Here is a 19,909-nt window from a genome sequence, read left to right as displayed (position 1 = left end):
TACTAAAGCACAATTTGTCAAGTTTGCTCCAGGAGAGGGAAATAAGGTATTGTAAATATTTCTTTGATTAAAAAAAGTTTACTTTTTTTGTTATTGTAGTGCCTATCAAACTACCAAGAGTTCTACTCGAAACTCGGGATAATAGGTGAGGTTCCATTCTTTTAGCATTTTTCTGAACGGGTCAGCTATTTAACATTGAACTGGTTTAAAGTTTGATAGACTAAGAGGAAGATATCATTAATTTTAAGGAAGCTTTGACTGTTCTACTTGGAGTTGTGAGAAAGGTGAGTGGATTTCTGTCATCCAGTCATGTCTGCATCTGCCAGCTACTGACTTGTATCTGCCAATTTAACAAAGGGAAATAAAAATAATTGAGAATAAAAATAATTGGAAATAAAAATAATTGGAAATAAAAATAATTTAATCCCATCCCTTCTATTCCTTCATATAGGGTGGCTTGACAGTGCGACTTTGATACGTGGAACTAATGTTTTGGCCATGCTCTCTCTATAACCTGTTCTCCTGCCTGTCAGCATGCCATGTGCCTCTTTTCTTTGCTGTGGGACATATGAGTCTCTGAGCATACCTTACTCTTCAGAACCACTCCAGCATAACAACTCTCTCAGAAAAGGGTTCTGACAAGTAAAGAGATGCTGGGAGACCATGACATTGTCATATTCTGCTCCAGACAGCTTTATAAGATTCAGAACTGTCATCAGAGAGAATGAGCAAGAGATCTTAAGTATTTTTCATGGGACAAAGAACAGGGGTCTTCTCTTGCCACATCCTCTACTTCTTCCTCATTGGTCTTTCAAACTTCTTTTGTTGGTCTTACATTACTCAGTCTTGCTCTTATCATCAAAATCCTACAGACCGTTAACTACACTGACCATGAGATTTGTATTCATAGTAAAGAGAGCAGGGTTGCACTTCTTACTGTTCATTAGCTATGAATCCTTAGTCAGCCCATCTAACTTCTCTGGTCCTGAGTTTTCAGGAGATTAAATGGGAGTGTTAGACTACAGTGGTTCTAAGCTTCTGTTCAAGCTGTTATGCTAGAGGTGTGCTTATTTATAATGGTAGATTTTATGATCATTTTTTAGTTTCTTAATGTCCTCTTCAGTGTGTGCAGCTAATATTGTGTATAATATATAGTCTATATATTCAGTTTGTACTTCTGAAATTTTCAAAATAGCAATTCATTTTGTAAATGATACAGAAGGGGATGGGCAGATAGTTAAATCAATAAAGCACTTGCATGATAAGCATAAAGATGTGAGGTTGATCCTCAGAACTCATGTAAAATGATAGACATGGTAATTCCCATTTATGATTTCAATGTTAGGGAGGTAAGACAGGTAGATCCTTGAGACTTGAGTCATCCAGCCTTCCTTACTCTATAATCTCAGCCCAGTGACAACACCTTGTCTCAAAAAGAATAGTGAACATCTCATAAGAAACAGCTGAAGATTGTCCTATGATTCTACATGTATGTATATCCACGTGTACATACACACACATGTATGTATAACACATGCACATACACATATGGGGGAGAGAAAGACAGACAGACACAAACATAAACACAGATATAGACAGAAAGAGACTATGACATAGTAAGCTTCTGATGACTCAATATTTATATCTAAATTATGTCCAATAAATTCTCATCTTAGAATTCTGTACCTTTCAGGAATTTTTTCTGACTGTTGGTTTAGGTGGTAGTTTAATAGTTCCTTACAGTTGTTTTTAAAAGTGGGCATTGTCAAAGAGGTTTCTTGTTTGTATGTTCTAGGCTATACTTTATACATTACTGCTGATGATAATAAGACTGAAGATAGGAGAATATTAACTATTTGTAAGATGATATTTCTTATGTTAGAGAAACATTAGATTTCATGAACTTAGTGTACATGAATAAATTCCGTATTTAGCATAATCTACATGTTGAGATATGAAATCCCCAGGCCCCAAGATGTTGCTTACTCTCTGCCCTTGCAGGTTGGCCACAGAGCCGAACACTTTTCCTATGACTATACCTCCCAGGTTTTACAAATATAGATTGTATAATCAAAGTGTGAGCTGAATGAATATGCTCTTGAAGGAAGTAGAGTTCCTTATAAGATGGTATCCCGTGGAGCAGGAGCACTAGCAAATTTCCAAGGCTTTATGAAAGTGTAGAGTAACCATACAACAGGAAGGGCTTTTATTTCTTCAAAGAACATTCACCTGGGCTCTACAGGAGATTTCACCCTAGGTACAAACCACACCTTGAGTGTGACCTAGAGTCTCAAAAGCTGTGTGATCAAGTGTAACTTAATGGGCCGGAAGAATTTCAATAGAATCACTGTAAAAATAATGTTGTAACCAGAATTTGTGCACATCTAGTCTTGATTCCAGTTTTGACCACAGAGAGAAAACTTTTGACTTTCCCGAAGCCTTTATTGTGGGTTTCTTAGTAAGAAATGGGATGTTGGGACAGGACTCAGCTCCTCACAACACAAGTACCTACAGAAGGTCCCAGGCTTAGGTATTCATGAATTCAGTATCGGTCATTTAATAAATTTGAAAATTATTTGACCATAGAACAACAAACAATGTTATTTTAAATTAAAATTCCACAGCAATTAAAGGTGAAATTTGGAAGATGACTATAATACAGCAAAGTAGTAAATTTTAAGTTCCCTTGTTAAAGAAAACTGAATAAAAGAAATGGAAATTACCCAGTTTCTTACAAGAATTTTCAACTTAATTGTGCATAATATTAACTTAAAGTAAATAATACATTATGTGCCCCAAATAGTATAGACTATATGTGGGTAATTAAAAAGTATCTATAAATAACTATTTGGGGCAAAGTGCTGAACTGTATGCTGTTAGGTATATAAGGCAGTATATGAAGAAAATATTTCCAAGGAGCTTGGGAAGGCGATGCAGAGGCAAAAGGGTAATAAATGTCCAGAGAATGGAAAAACTATGGCATGACATTTATCTGTCAACTGAACAGAATCTAGCTGTTCTCTGTGGCACGTAACATGAAACTTTGAGGTAAGCCTCTTACATTCTTTGTTTTTAGTTTAGAATATATAAAACGATAGTGGTGGGTAGATTAGAATTTTGTTAAAATCAACTGAGTTCTTATGAATAGTTGTACATATAGCTGAATCTCTGGCCAGATACTCTTACAAGAATAAATTAAATGGAAAAGATTTAACATTTATATGTTCTCTTATCTTCTTTATAGGTTTGCCCAATGGCCTCGCTAGCAGTATCCATCAACCAGTTTGCTCTGGAGTTTAGTAAAAGACTAGCTGAGTCTGCTGAGGGTAGAAACATCTTCTTCTCCCCCTGGGGAATCTCAACTTCCTTGACTATGGTGTATTTGGGTACCAAAGGTACTACTGCAGCCCAGATGTCCCAGGTGAGTGGAAAAACCCACCATTCCCCAGTGTGTAAAAGTTAAATGGTATTTTTGTTTTGTTTTGTTTTTAGTTGGTTTGTTTAATTTCAGTTGTGTCTCGAAAATCTAGTAGCCTACATTTTACAACAATCTCTCTCAAAACACATATAAAATACTGTACCATAAAGTCCAAAGAAGTCCATTAGAAATTGTTGGGGAAGATCTCTGTAAGTTCAAGGCAAACCTGGTCTAAATAGCAAGTTCTAGATCTAATAGTAAGTTAGAACTACATGGTGATATCCTGTCCCAACAACAGCAAGAAAGGACATGTCTCCTCCAGAAAAAAGCTAAATGATGAGGTCAGATATTTTAGCTTAGCACCAACCAGTTTTATTTTGATGACAAACCTGTTTTTAAAAATTATTTTAACTAAGTAGTAGAACTATTCAGCATCCTTCTGATAGAGAAAATTCAAGAAGTCTAGGTGTATGTAGTGGCGCACTCCTGCAATCTCAGCCTTTGAGATATCCCAGGAGGAGGAGAGTCATGAGTTCTAAACCAGCGTGCAGAACACAGTGAAGTCTATGCCAGCTCAGAAATACAAGTTAGCACCTTATCTTGAACAAAACAACAACAGAATGCTGTTTCCATGCTTTGTTTGGTCACATCTTTATTTACCCAGTTGTCTGTTTGAATCTAAAGAGTTCAGAGATTGTATTAAAACATGAAAATGATATTTTATAAAATTATTTGTCTACTATAAGCTTCCCCAAAGTGCATTGTACTACACACACATGCACACACACACACACACAAACACACACACACACAGAGAGAGAGAGAGAGAGAGAGAGAGAGAGAGAGAGAGAGAGAGCAAAATAGCCATATGTATGTTCATATATAATGAGGCATGTGAATAAATCCAACTAATTAATGATTGTAAATTGGTATATAAAGCTTATCCATAGGTATATTCTTAGGTGTATTCCATTTTGAGTCCATTCACATGAAATACATGTCTGAGTAAAGATTGTCCCTGCTGTAACTATTACTGACTTCAGTTGCAGTGAATCTAATGAATTTGATATGCACCTGATTGCCCTAGGAGAAGTATCCCTTACTCTGTTATTATGAGTCAATACATCTTGTGGTAGGATAGACTTACTACTATTGCAGTCTGGGTCGAGGATGTTACATCGTGGCATACTTGAGGGGAAACAGAAGAACCACATCCTTCCTGCTAGCTTCCAAGTGAAATGCTGGCATGAACATGAAGGTTATGTGTGTACATGTCAACCTGTTATTAGAGCATGCATTACTTCTTACACTAGATGTCTAGAAGTTTTCTACACAGGGTATAAACAAATTCACTGAACTCTGGTACTTTGTACACACGAAGATCGTTAGATCACACAGCTGGATGCTGGGTTCTCATGGTTGTTTCTTCTCTATTTCAGGCACAGTCGTAGCTATTTTACATGTGCTTCTGACCAAACCTATAAAACAAAGTTCCCACAACACTTTCACTAATCTTAATTAATCTTCCAATGTGTCTCACAAAATGCTAGGAGATGCTTATTTACTGGCTGATCATAAAGATAACTACAAAGAATGCAGATGAAGAAATGGGTAGGGTAATAATGGAGGACAGAGGCTGGCAGCTTCCGTGATCTTTCCTAGGGCACAAACCATTGGGACTTTCTGGATGTTCACCTACTTTCTGAACCATGTTATCTGACATTTTAGGGAGACTTCATTGTGCTTTTGAAAGATGCAAGATAACTGGGCCAGAGTCTGTCTGCTGCTAACATAGTGACACCAAGAAAACCCAGCAGGGCTGGCTATTCCAAATTTTCTTCATTCCTTTCTGCAATACTCTTTCTGTAGCTATGGAACAAGTAGTTCTTTTCTAAGAACTTCTATCAAACAAAAGAGTTCACAGGGTATCTTGATGGCATCACTAAAGACAGAAGAATAGAGGAAGGCTACATTTTCAGTTTCTGTGATCCATCTTGAGGAAGAGAAACCAGTATCTGTGGCCTGGGTTTTAAAAGGAAGCAGACAAAAAAAAAAAAAAAAAAGACCAAGAGAAAGTTTCAAACGTTGTTCCACTGTGTACCCTAATGATACAGATGAAACGATAAAGATCATAGAAATTAGAATCAGTACATAATTAGAGGAATTAGAGATGAGATATTATATATCACAAACCATACAACTTCTAATTTTCTATGGACTAAACTTTTTAAGTTTCCATATGTGGGGTCCTAGTTCCAATCTTGTCACCACAAACCACAGGATTTACTTCCTTCACACATGAGTATTGTCCCACAGGTAGAGCACATTTTTGTCTCTGTGTTTATGTGTCAATCTTAATGGATTTTCTATTTTGACACTTATCTTTCTTTTCAAAATATCGTTTAGCAACAGATGGAAAACCAGGGAATTTTACCTCAGGATATTTTTAACATTGTCACAATGCTACAAGAAACTTAGAATTTATTTTTAGACTTTTTTCCCTTTTTTGGGGGGTATTTTATTTACATTTCAGATGTTATCCCCTTTCCCTATTTCCCCACCCACCCAGAAACTCCCATCCTACCCCCCTCCTCCTGATTCTATGAGGATGTGCCTCCACCCATCAACCAACTACCACCTCCCTGCCCTGAAATTCCCCCACACTGGGGCATCCAGCCTTTACAGGACCAAGGACTTCTTCTCCCACCTATGCCCTACAAGGCCATCCTCCCCTACATATACAGCTGGAGCCATGGGTCCCTCTCTATGTGCTCCCAGGCTGGTGGTTTAGACCCTGGGAACTCTAGTTGGTTGGTATTGCTGCTCTACCCATGGGGCCACAAACCCTTTCAGCTCCTTCAGTCTTCTCTCTGACTCCTCCATTGGGAACTCCATGATCAGTTCAGTGGTTAGCTATGAGAATCCACCTCTTTATATGTCAGGCTCTGGCAGACCTCTGAGGAGACAGGTATATCAGGCTCCTGTCAGCATGCACTTCTAAAAGCTTCATTTAAAGAGCCTTTAAGTCACTCTGCTGGCATTATATGAGCTCAATCAGAGACTCACAGTTTAACTATTTATGTGTTCTGAGGTTGTAAGAATTACTGATTCATATTTACAAATATGCCATTTCATATGTGTACTTCTCTGTCAAGTATATTCATTTGCTTTTTTATTGAAATTACAGGTACTTCAATTTAGCAGCATCCAAGACTTCAAATCTGGTCCTGATAGTGAAAAGAAAAGGAAAATGGTATTTACATATTTTGTATCCATTTGTAAGTTGTGAAGGGGTTATTTTTAACAGATGCATTTTGTGGTCAGTTCAAGTAATCCACTTCTTAGAACTTTTATTGGAAACATTAAATATAGCAGAATATATTTCAGAATCCAGAGTGCCTATGCTTTGTAAGGGTTGTGTTTCTTGTTTTATCCCCCTTTTCATCCTTTTCAAGGTTTTGTTTTATTTTCAAAGTCCTTCTTGTCTGCCCTTGTAAGCTATGAATGAAGGGTTCCTTCATTAAAATCTTATATCAATCATATAGAACAAAATACTTTTATCTATTTTAAATAAATTGTTTTCACCTTTTGCTTGCTAGGCATCAAATGATTTCATTTTACTCCAGGGTGATCATATATTATTTGGGTTTCGTTCAACATTTTTTCTAATCCTTTCTCTTTTGAAGGAATTTAACTCAGGCAAGGTTGAAGAAATACAGTCTGCTTTCCAGACCCTTGCTGCAGAAATTCTCAAGCCTGGAAATTCTTACATACTTAAAACAGCTAATAGGATATACGGGGAGAAAACATATCCATTTCATAATGTGAGTGTAAATGGCCTTTGTTGTTTAATGGGGAAAAAGAGGCAATCACGAACCAACAAGAAAATACACATTTCTCTAGGGTCCCCAGGAAAATCTCAACGTGACCAGTATTTTGGGTAAGCGACCATTTTACAGTAGCCTGTGAATACCAAGTTCTGAAGAAAACTGTAATTGGTTTGACACAGGACTTGGTCATGACCTCACAGACATGGGTACTTTAAGCTAACATGTTTCACAAGAAAACACAGAGTGAGAAAGCATATAGTCATATAATTGTAGGGTAGGTCTGAAGGAGCCAAAGATAGTGTCTATCCCAGGTCTGTGGCTGGAAATTATCCCTGGAAACAAAGCTGAATTTGAAATGAGACTAGAGGGACGTAACTCCCATCAGAATTTTAGAGATTTTGTCAACATGGAAATGATAATGGTTGACATCCGACCAATGGAAACATCGATGATGCCCCTTCTTACTAAGACTCAAGAACTCCTCAGAGAACAGTCAGTCATTTTTCTATTTCAACTTTGTGAATCACACCCCTTGAAAACAATCACGAAGGGTTAGTGGAAGCAAGCATATAAGGGCTGAAGAGCTAAAGAGTTAGGTAGGACGGATGAAAAGTAGGTATCCTGCAGTTCCAAGCATCTTATGGCTGCCCACATCAGTAAGTTCTTGGGAATTCAGAGCCTTGGGCTGTGTCAATCCTGAATCTACAAAACCATCCAGGTGTAGCCTTAAAGACATTCTCATTACTGTGTGGCATTTGGACTCCCACTTGACTCTTAACCAAGAAAGTTGAGCTCAGTAGCACTAAAAACAAAGGGGATACAGGCATTTGTCCATCGTTTACTGAGTCCATGTGTGAATTAACAGAGAGTAGTGCCTCATAAAATGGGGCTGTTTTTGTTTTGCTGTATTATAAATTTCAATGTGGACCTCAGAGCCTTTTTGGGGGATAGGATGACCTCTAATACTTCTTGGGAGTCCTCTAAGAAGTAAGCAAACTGAAGGACTAACACTGCACCTTCTGGGGCAAAGAAACAACATTTCCAGGGCAGATGCTGCAGCAAGTGCAACCTCAGTTACTGGAGCTCCGATGATAACCATAGGGTGCAACATAAAAGCTCCAAAGGCAGAGGTCAGGCTCACTCCCTCAAAACCACCGGTGAGGAGGCATTTGACCTCACTTCCAGGTCAATTGCCTGGAAGAATGTAATTTGTTTCAGGCTGCTCTAAGTTTCTGGGGGTTTGGAGCCCACCTCAATCAACTTGCAGACCCAGAGTCCTCACTGTGCTCTCTTGCATCCCGCAGAAAGCCACTCCCAGATCTGAATATCCTTTGGCTACTGGGTAACTTTTGTGACTTATAGTCTCCTCTTTTTATTCTGCCTTCAGTTCCATACCCGAGGAAAGCAAAAACCAAACAAAACATACATGCAAGTAACCTTATATAGACTGAGCAGGATGTGTTTATATATTTAATATATATATATATGTATAGACAAAAAGTTTGAAATAGCTCAAGAAGTATATGGGAAGACTTGAAAGGAGGAAAAGAAAGGAATAAATAATGCAATTATCATATATATATTAAAAAAGAAAAGTAGTCAAGAAGCAGGTACCAAAACCCCAGTACCATGGGTAGGCACATTTTCCTTCTGTACCTGTAGTTCTGTATGGCTAGTTGATTTTGAAGGGAACTAAATTTTCATTTTGACCCATACCAGGGATGAAGAAATAGAGATGATAGGGTGGGGTGCGAGCCTACAGTTGTTCTCCTTATTGTTTTTTGTTTAAAATAATGTATACAAATTTAATTTCTCTGTTTGGGACTTTACTTGTATCTTTCAGAAATATTTGGAAGACATGAAAACATACTTTGGGGCAGAACCACAGTCTGTTAATTTTGCTGAGGCTGCTGGACAGATCAGGAAAGAGATCAACTCCTGGGTTGGATGCCAGACTGAGGGTAAGCTGTTGCCCAGAGCACAGATAATGACTTGCTCTAAGTTTTAACTTATTTATATAAAATTGTGCCACACATGCCTATATATTTCCTTAGTGGAACTGTGAGACACGTGTTAAACATTCAGAACTTTTATTTCTATTTATACTTCTAAGGTTTTAGATTGGTAGCCTTCTCAGTAGGTCCTGTGTAAAACTCAGAATTCAAACTTCCATGCGTATATAAACACAAAGAGTGTTTTATTTTTCAGAAGTCCAGCATGCTGGGGTCTCCAACTATCTAGATAGAGAGACAAGCAAGTGAGCTCTCGGGCTCAACTTAAAGCAGGAATTCCAGGGCAGATGAGCTTTATCTTACTCTATCTCTAGGAGTTCCAGAACGATTATGGGGGCATGAAGGCTGGAATCTTGTTTTTTTTTCTATTAGTAATTGACTTGCCTGGACTTACCCAATTTTTAGGCCTAGTCTCCTTAATAGCCAATTTGAAGTCTGTCATGGAATCAGACTAGCCTTCTCAATGTCTGTGTGTCTAAATTTCCTTCTTCCTATGAGGGCAGGAGTCACTAGCCTGGGATTTACTCTAGCTCAGTATGACATGATCTTAACGATCAAATATGCAGAAATTCTCTTTCCAAATAAAGTTGCATAATATCCTGGGAGTTAGAATGTAAAAAATTTGGAGAGATAGAAAAGTTGACATTCAATGATTTCCTCACAAAAATGGAAATTCTTAATATTATCTTGAGGAGCAATCAGATAATCTCAAATTGAGAATTTGAGGACATTCTGTACAACAAAGGGCATTGTTTTTTCATAAGCGTCCAAGTCAACAACAACAACAACAACAACAAAAATGAATGAAGAATGAACTGACTATTCAGAATAAAAAAAGAAAAAAAAACTACAAAGAAATTACAACTAAGTTTAGCTTGAGAACCTGTCTTGATTTCTTGTGGGGAAGGGGCAGTTTGGGGGTTATGGGAGGAGGCTGTGGGTGTTTTAATTAGAACAACTGATGATGTTGAGTGCAGGCTGTTAAGAGTATTTTATTGAAGCTAACTTTCTGTTTTAACTCCTTGGCAGACATCAGCTTCTGTGGTTTAATAATAATATAGTAATGTAGTAATAATGGGCTTGTAAACTCTTCCCACTTGAGACAGAGTCAGAGAGGTAATGAGTCTAGGGCCTGCTTAGACTGTTTGTTGAGTTTTCCACATTAGCCTTGGGCTGCGTTTGTTTTGTCAAACAAACAAACAAACAAACAAACAAATAAGCTAGCTAACTGAATCAGTATTTGTCATCAACAATTTTATAAATGTGGTGTATCATTCAGAGGCAACTATTCCTTCCCTCATATCTATTGCTAGGAGAAAAGTATATTTTGCAGGAAGTACTGTAATTCAACATTTATAGGAAGTTTACATTTTATTTCTCTTCTTACCCATATTATCTGCAAATAACTTTAGATCTCCCTACTATGTGACCAACACATTCCATATTCTTGCTCTGATTCATGAGTTAGCATTTGGAGGAAAGGTTAAGTAATAGTAACCCTCGAAGCCTATGGATACTGCCGTGTGTCTGTTTACTATGGCTGTGAAACGACTAGTACCACAGAAGTTAGAATATTTTTTATCCAGCAATTCTTCATAGCTATTGAGAAAAAGTGTGCTGCTGTTGTGGATTGGTTCTAATGCTGTTTATGTTAATTTGGCTCCCAAAATTACATAAGAACCAGCATGCCTGCCTGAAAGATACTGGGGATTCCTAAACCTGTTTGCCTTGATTGGTGAAATAAAGTTGCCTGCTGCCAATGGGTGGGCAAAGAGACAGAGGCAGGATTTTCATTTCCTGGGTGAGGGAGTGGGAGAGAAAAGGAGTTTATAGAACAGCCATGATGGGAAACAGAGAGAGCAGGAGAGAAGGCATCCAGCCAAATAAGGTGGGGAAGAGGCCTTGGGGGCACTTCCTGGATTGGGTCTGGGTAGCAAAAGTAGCCCAGCCCTTGAGCTGGTTAGGGGTTATTAAACAAAAGGCCGTGTGTGTGTGTGTGTGTGTGTGTGTGTGTGTGTGTGTGTGTGTACCTGTGTGTGCGTGTAAGTGGGGTGTGTGTGTGTGTGTGTTTGTGTGTGTGTTTCATTTAGGAATCCAGAGCACGTTGGTGGGCGGTAGCAAGAAGCCTATGGAAGTTCGGAGTGGATTAACAATTTACCGCTTCGTACTACTTAACTATCATAAGTTGTTCTATTCGTGGAATATCTAAAAAGAAAATTTGAAAAGAAAATGTTTCCAGAAAAAAATTAAAATCTGGTTATCTAATTAATCTAATCTAAAGTAAACCTAATTAATCATACATATTCCAATAGCCATTCTGAGATCTGTCCTGCTCTTGTAGGTAAGATTCCAAACCTCCTCCCAGATGACTCAGTAGGCAGCAATACTAAGATGGTTCTGGTGAACGCCCTTTATTTTAAAGGAACCTGGGAGCATCAGTTCTCAGTGGAGAACACCACTGAAAGGCCTTTCAGAATAAACAAGGTACGAGTTGGCTAAAAGGCACTTTGAATTTTCACATGATTTTGCAAAAATAACATATTCTATGTTAAATCTATTCTCTTTTCTAATATCTTTCTGAATCCTAGCCCTAATTGAGGAAGGAAAGGCTGCGGTCAGAGCTCTCTGTTCTCCTTGACCTAAAACTTGCTATTTCCTTGTTTTTCTTTGAATACAGTTTATTTGCATCATTTATCAGGTCACGCTGCTGAGCAGGAGGGAGCTGGGTGGGGTGGGTTTTATAGTTATTTCCCAGTTGAGAAATAGAGGTACCTAAAGAAGTGAAGGTATGTCTGAGTTAAACTTCCAGAACCAAAGATGACTGTACTAAAAGTTCTACTGTTTCTAGGAATATAATTTTAGCAAAGTGTTATGTGTGTGAGGGGGAGGGTGTGTTGATACAAAGTTAGAGATATATCAAAGAGATTCCAAGGGCTCTCAGCTTGCCATCACCAAGACAAAATACCTCAGGTAAAGAACTTGAAAGAAGGAAAGATGGTAGCTCATGATTTTAGAACTTTAGCCCATGGTCACCTGTCCCAGTAGAACATCAATATAGAAAGTCAATCACAAAGCAATATTACTGACTTTATGGTAGGGATGAGGTAGAGAGACACAGAGAGAGAAAGAGGGGAAGGAAGATAGAGAGAGAGAGGGGTGTCTTAGTTAGGGTTCCCGTCACTATAAAAGAGACACCATGACCAAGGCAACTCTTATAATAAAGGACAACATTTCACTGGGGCTAGCTTATAGTTTCAGAAGTTCAGGCCATTATCATCATGGCAGGAAGCATGGCAGCATGCAGCCAGACATGGTGATAGAATTTCTGAGAGCACTACATCTTGATCTGAAGGCAACAAGGAGAGAGACTGCCTCTTCCAAAAGCAACCAGGAGGAGGGTCTTTTCCTTGCTGGGTGGAGCTTGAGCACTAGGAGTCCTCAAAGCCTGCTTACACAGTGACATACTTCTAACAAGCCCACACCTATTCCAACAAGGCCACACCTCGAAACAGTAACACTTTCCATGAGCCAAGCATATTCAAACTACAATGGAGGTGGGGGGTGGGACAGACAGACCAACAGTCTAGAGTCAAGATTCCAGTGATCCAGTTTCCTCACTAAGTCCCAACTCCTCCCAGCATCCATGCAGCATCACCAGCTGGCAACTGAGACATGAAAATGGAAATACATGTCCTTTCGGATTTATGACCCAAAACACTGCAGGCTAGAATGTGGCCAAAGCAAAATGTCAGGATTTTTGTTTCATTTCCCCTCACTGAATCTCTTCTATCATTTTTCTCTCTGGATGAAATCTAGGTTGTTTTTTTCCCAAGTCACAATGGCCAAACATAGCTACCCACAATAACTCTTCTCCTTTGGAAAACATGTTGATAAGTCCAAGTTCTAATTCCTAGAGAGAGAATCTTATAGGACCTCAAAACTAGCTGACATAGTTATTGGTTTTAACAGTGAGATCTGAAGAGGACTCTAGTTGGTGCCGTTGTCTGGACACCCTGGGAACCATCACTTTGTCCCAGTCAATAGTCTGATTAGAAGGCTTCATCAGCTTATGGATGAAATCTTCTGATTAACTTCAGCTCCAGATACAATTTGACAATAATATATCTATGACATTTGATTGCAGAAAGTTTTTTGTGGCTTCATTTTTAGTTGATTTTGTTGAAAATACTTCGTATTGGTCTGGAGAGATACTTAACAGTTAAGATCTCTTGCTAGGTTTGGATTCCTAACACCCATGTAGGGAAACTCAAAACGATTTGTAACTCCAACTTTGGGGGATCTGATGCCTCTTAGGGTCTCTGTAGGTACTTGAATGCATAACAGACATCATTTGTCTGACAACATTTTACAAGTATTTCTTCCTAATCTATTTCTTGCTTTTAATTTTTTTAATGTACTTCAGTTTTTACAATTGATACTGAAAATACTTCCTAGGATTCTCAAATGTTTGTGTGTAAAATGACCCACAGTTTCTGGGGGTCATTAGCACTTTTATGGTTTTCACACATTGCTCCCATTAATCGACTTTTAGTAGAATCCACTTGCTGTGATATAAACACATTGCCTAGTAGATGTTCCAGACAAGAACGCTTTTGTTTTCCTTCCACTGATGTTGTGAGTAGAAATTTCCAGAGGCTACATTGGGAAATCCTTTAGTGCTTATTGGAAGACAGCTAGTTTTGCTAAAGTGCAAGATGAAGGGAAACCAATGGTGTCCAGATGAAGAATCTGTGACTTTATTATTCCTTTTTACAGACCACAAGCAAACCCATGCAAATGATGTCAATGAAACAGAGTCTTCAAGTCTTCCACATTGAGGAGCTGCAAACCATAGGCCTTCAACTCAACTATCAGAACCGTGAACTCAGCTTGCTTCTACTGCTGCCAGAAGAAATGGATGGCCTGCAAAAGGTAGATACATTAGTCTGTCTGATATAAAATAGATTCTGTGTTTGCCATTATGCTTTAGAGAGAAAAGCATGAGGACTTGTCCTTCCTGCCATTAAATTTCTGCATGGGAAGGCATCCTTTGGGCCTGATATACTTTGGGTCCTGGCTACTTTGTCTTCTAATATTGCTCATACTTTATGAAATTCTATAAAATTAATATTACTACTTGTTTTTAGAAAGGTTAGGTAACTATAGATGGCTCTAGCACAGGTGGGTACATATATAGCCACTTGTACACATATATGGAAGCTTTTATTATGAATTGTGATCACACATTGAGCTGCCTTGGCTCTTCTCAGATTAGTAGAAACTACCTATTTCAAGATTAACTTTTAATTAGAATTGTTAACTTTTTAAAAACCTTTTTATTGATCCTTTGTGAGTTTTATATTATGTACCACAGTTCTACTAATTTCTCTCTCCCTTCATATCTGCCTTTGTAACCTCCCCCCAAAATAAAACACACACACACACACACACACACACACACACACACACACACACAGAGAGAGAGAGAGAGAGAGAGAGAGAGAGAGAGAGAAACAAAACACAAACAAACAGAAAGAAAACAAAAAAGAGAAAAATATCATTGTGGAAGCTTCAGTGAGTCACAGTGTGTCCCACTGTATATCCCTCTGTCCACATATCTTCACTTGCTAATGTTCATTGCAATAAGTCACTGGTCTGGGTCAAGACCTCTGGCTTGTGTGACATCACTAATTTTGGCTCCTCATTCTTGGTTTTCTATTCCACTGTGCTGTTTGGGTGAGGCTCAGGGCCTCCTCTCCTGAGTGATGCTACTGGTGAGAGATGGTGTCAGCTGTTGGCAGGCCCCTGGGTGACATTCTTCATCTATGCAAGGAGGTGTGGTAACAAGCTGTGCTAGTGGCCTGCCTATGACTTGTGCTGGAGGGCAGGTCTGTGGGTGGTATGGAAGTCTGCAGGTCTCTGTCTTCCTCCTACCACACTGTGCTAACTGGATTTAATTTAATTTTTATGAGTCCTAAGCATAAGACAGCTTTGGTCACCAAACCAGGCATCAAGCTAGGAAAACAAAAGGACTTGACGTTTACTCTGTCCTCACTCACATAAGAACAGTACAGTCAACGAGATGGTATTTTCTGTCCCTTGCGAGGTTGGGGGCTAACTTCTTATTATATTAAACAAACTACAATGCTATTATTCTCATGGTTCTGTTTGTAAACAATAATTAGATTTTAAGAATGAGGCATAAGAATAGATAGGTCAAATAAATACAGTCACATGATTTTTAAATTTTATATCACTTTATTATAGATTGATGACAATTTCTTCATAATGTGTCATTTGGTGTGTCAGCAGATGAAAGTAATCTAGTAATCTAGACCATATACAGCCTTTGGAACCTTGATGCTTCATTGCTAAGCAGAACCAAGCACCTTGTAACTAGATTAAGGACCCTAGTTCTGGCAGTGGTATGGTAGAAAGCTCTGGAACTGGTCTGGATGATGTGGTTGAGGTGCAAGGGTAACTTGGATGGTAACTGCTTGTGGAAATCAGGTGTTTACCTACAGAAGAAATAACTCATGGGAACCCGGAGGCTGTACTAAAGGCATAAAAGGCTTTCATGTTCAATAACCCTTGTTTGTGTCAGAGGTCAGGACTACATCTATTTATAGAAGTCACTTGCAGACCCTCTTCAGATGAATATATACAAAAACTTTTGTGGATGATTAACTTCCTTTCTGCTGCCTTAGATCACACAGGGCTCTTGTGTATTAAGCAGGCTTTCTAGGGTAGAACTAGTTCTCAGATCTGAATGAATCTCTTTCATTTTATTTTATCTTATTTTATTTTATTATTTTATGTGTATGAGTATTTTGTCTGCATGTATGTCTAAACACTATGTGTGTGTAGTGTCTGTGGTGATTAAAACAGCACATTGGGTGTCTTGGAACTGGAGATATATAGACAGCTGTAAACCACGGTGGAGATGCCAGAATAAGAATCTGGATCCTTTAGAAGAGCAGCTAGTACTCTGAACTACTGGGCATATCTCCAGTCTTCAAATTAACCTTTTTAATTATTTGTATTTATATATGAGTACTTACATAATTATACATATGGTGTGTTATACAACTTTTTAAAAACATTATTTTAATCAAATAGACAATCTTCAGGAGAAAAGAACCTCTTCCTGTACCGTCTCCATTTAGACTGTTTATTCTATTAAGCCTGATCTACCTTGTGTCTAAGCAAACATATGTCTAAATGGAACATTAGCCTCTCTTGCAATAGATATCCAGTCTTTCTTTGCCTATTCTCTGATTTTCCATATGTACCATGCTCTTAATGTTGGTAAGTTTCCATGGCTCTGCTAGTATACATAAAAGATTTTTATATTGTTCTTCAAAATGTGTGAAACTAGAGAGGATGCTAATGGCACGATCTGTGTAGACTGATAACCATAACAGTCATAACAGACTGCTTCTTAAGAATTCAGGATCCTGAGATCAAGATATTGTAACATTATTAATGTATACCATTCACAAATATGTCACTAACAGCCAATACTTGGGTTTATAAAACTCTCAAATGAACAAAAGTATATGCTTTGGTGCAAAAATATTAATAAAATGTCAAAACTATATACATATAGAAATGGACCTATATACACATTCATATATTATTCTTGGAAGTTTCAAGTTATAAAGGGGAGTTGAAGTATCTTATGCCCAAAATAAATGTACTCATGAGATTTGGAGTTTTTTCCGCCCTTTTCATTATTTCTTGACAAATGTATAATATTGTTATTATAAAATAAAGGCATTTTATTTTCTCTGAAATTTTGTTTTCAATGAACTGCTTCCAGTGTTGAGAAAATGAGCAGTTTGTGCCCCGTGTCACTGAAATTTACTTCTAAAATATATCTCTTATGGGAGAAGATGTTGATTTTGGTCTTGATTTCAGTCCATGCTGGCAGAGTAGCTTCATCATAGTGGGCAAGACACAGTAACTAGAAGGGACCAGAGAAAGATACAGCCATCAAGGTAATACTTCCCTCCTCCAGCCAGGTACCAAGGTCATACTTCTCTCCTCCAGCCAGCTACCGCCTTCCACAGTTCTGTCACCTCTCAAGAGTCTATGCAGAGTTATTCACCACAGATTAACGTGTTTATGACGTTAGAGTTCTCATGATCTAACTTTCTAAAGAAAATCTCTCACTGCCACAGTCAGAAGTACGGTTAACTAATGTGTTAGTAGCTTCTAATCTAGTCACTTCGTCAGTAAAGTCTCATAAATGTCTTAACATATAACTTACACTACAGTATATGCTTTGTGCAAAAAAAATCCAAGTGCTTGATTATATAAGGATATCTTATTATTGTTGACACCTTGCACACTGTGGTAGAAGTATTTCCCTTTCAAAGGAAAGTCTAATTCTTCTATTTCCTAGGACCTGTCTCCAAAACAGAAACTCAGTAGTTGAACAGTAGCAAGTTCTCAACACTTAACCAGTGGAGTCCCAAATGTGTTTTTTGCTGCCCTAGGCAGAGGGAGTGATGGTACTTTCCTTTGTGACCTATTTTTTTCTGTGATTTACTGACTCTTTCTGGGTTCCGATCCTGCAGCTGGAGAGAGCCATCACTTATGAGAAACTGGATAAGTGGACCAGTCCAGACATGATGGATACATATGAAGTGCAGCTGTACCTCCCCAAGTTCAAGATGGAGGAGAGTTACGACCTCAAGTCAGCCCTGAGAGGTATGGGGATGACCGATGCTTTTAGCCAGAGTGAAGCTGATTTCTCAAACATGTCTTCAGAGAGAAACCTATTTTTATCCAATGTTTTCCATAAGACTTTTCTGGAAATAAATGAAGAAGGCACCGAGGCTGCAGCTGGCACTGGAAGTGAAGTCAGTGTTCGAATTAAGGCACCTTCCATTGAATTAAATGTGGATCATCCATTTCTATTTTTCATCAGGCACAACAGAACCAAAAGCATTCTATTTTGCGGAAGATTCTGCTCCCCCTAAAGTCTGTGTCTCTCATTTAACGAGAACATCTTATAGTACAAAACAAACAAACAAACAAACAAACACAAAACCCCATATTATGAGATGAAAAATCAGACATCACAAAATCAGTCTATACACATTTCCTGCTTGCATCCTAATAAATGAACCTTCAGAGAATGTGTTCTTTCGATCCTGTCACGTTTGTTTGTCTGTTTATTTATTCATTTATTACCACAGGAACACCATTTTGTTTTAGGGTGACTTTTATTTACGTTGCAGAAGTGCTGTTTGTAAATGCCAGGACTGAGTTACTGAAGCAGGATCTCCTGACATGGTTGATGGGAATGAAAACCAGACCAGGTTGGAGGGGTCTCAGCAAGACTGAGGTGGAGGCAAATTTTTCAAAAGCGATCACACTTTTTATATTCTTGTCAGAAACTGAACACAATAGTAATTTCCAGTAAGAATACAATTATAGTTGCCCAGATACAATAATGTTTGCAAGCTATTTGGGTACACAATATTAATATCTAAAATTAATTGTTCTGCCAAAGATCTGTATACTTTGCTAATTTCTAGGGAATGCAGAGATATATGGGGTTGGGGAGGTAGACTTGGAGTGCTTCATTGCCTGAGAGAGTGCCTCAGTTTCTCAGGAACTGAAAGGTATACAGTGCCCAGAAGCCCTGAGCTCTAACCTGAGAAACCTACGACACATGCCTCTCAAGGCAGCTGGACCAGGCCATCTATATGATTCCTTGCTGTTCCCTGGTTTTTTGTTTTGTTTTGTTTTTGTTTTTGTTTTTGTTTTTGTTTTGTTTTTTGTATTTTTTAAATTTCAAGGCATGGAAGTCATTTGTCAAAACAAATATGAAGTAGGAAATCAATCTCTAGGCAATAATGGTTCCTAATACAACCAATAACAAAATTTTCAGAGGCACTCCTATGGACTACAGTTTAGAAGTCCAATTAGATACAAAAAATAAAGACCAAAAAATTTGCTAGAATTTTCATAGGATCAGAGGAGGATAATTCATGTATCTTTGAATTTATATTTTTATCCATATGTATAAATTTATATGTTTATTTGTATTTACATAATTTTATTATGCAAGGCCTGAACAGCAATACTCAAATTTCCTTGCAAGGCCTGGAAAACAGTTTGTTCAGCATTGGAGGCACCCAAGATCTTAGAAGTATTAACATAGATAATAATGTTACTCTCTTCCCAGCTAACAGTGAAATGCAGGAGGATCAGGACCATAAGCCTAATCTGTTTCAGCAGTAACAGACACATTCACCAGAGACAATATAGCATGAAACAGAAATTCTACAGTTACACCCTTTTTTTTTTTGAGAGTTCACCAACTTTGTTCCCTCTATCACTAGTTGCTTTGAGTCATTGTTGGGATACAGACTGTATTCTTGGCTTGATGATTCTAACACCCACGCTATCTTCTTTTCCTTCCTGCAAAGCCTCTGCAGACTCTTTGGAAGCTCTTTGTCCATCTCAAACATAATTCAGTTTGATCAGTCCTTTGTCTTTCTTGGGTCTGATCAGTCCTTTGGGTATCCACAACCGTTTCTCAGCACCCTGTGGATAGAACTCAAACACAACCTTGGCTCCAGTGAATTATGGGATCCTGGCCATTCCACTGGCCAGGCAACATCTCTCCATGA

At 38.2% G+C, this 19,909-nt stretch overlaps 1 protein-coding gene across 2 annotated transcripts; it reads left to right on the top strand.

The window, feature by feature from the left end:
- On the top strand, positions 1 to 18,425 carry LOC114627726 (serpin B10). 2 transcript variants are annotated; one of them, XM_028775632.1, is made up of 8 exons: positions 1 to 46; positions 3,245 to 3,421; positions 6,606 to 6,671; positions 7,105 to 7,242; positions 9,092 to 9,209; positions 11,602 to 11,744; positions 14,037 to 14,192; positions 17,843 to 18,425. In XM_028775632.1, the coding sequence occupies exons 2-8, from the start codon at positions 3,254 to 3,256 to the stop codon at positions 18,245 to 18,247; spliced, it is 1,194 nt and encodes a 397-aa protein (XP_028631465.1). In that variant the 5' UTR covers positions 1 to 46; positions 3,245 to 3,253; the 3' UTR covers positions 18,248 to 18,425. The 2 variants fall into 2 exon arrangements, with proteins under 2 accessions (XP_028631465.1, XP_028631466.1); XM_028775633.1 differs by lacking the exon at positions 1 to 46 and adding an exon at positions 238 to 284.
- The last annotated feature ends 1,484 nt before the right edge of the window (positions 18,426 to 19,909 follow it).

This window comes from Grammomys surdaster, unplaced genomic scaffold (assembly GCF_004785775.1).
Source record: "Grammomys surdaster isolate TR1022 unplaced genomic scaffold, NIH_TR_1.0 257, whole genome shotgun sequence".
Lineage (NCBI taxonomy): Eukaryota > Metazoa > Chordata > Mammalia > Rodentia > Muridae > Grammomys > Grammomys surdaster.
Note: the sequence above shows the minus strand (reverse complement) of the source record. Positions and strands in the feature narration are given on the sequence as shown.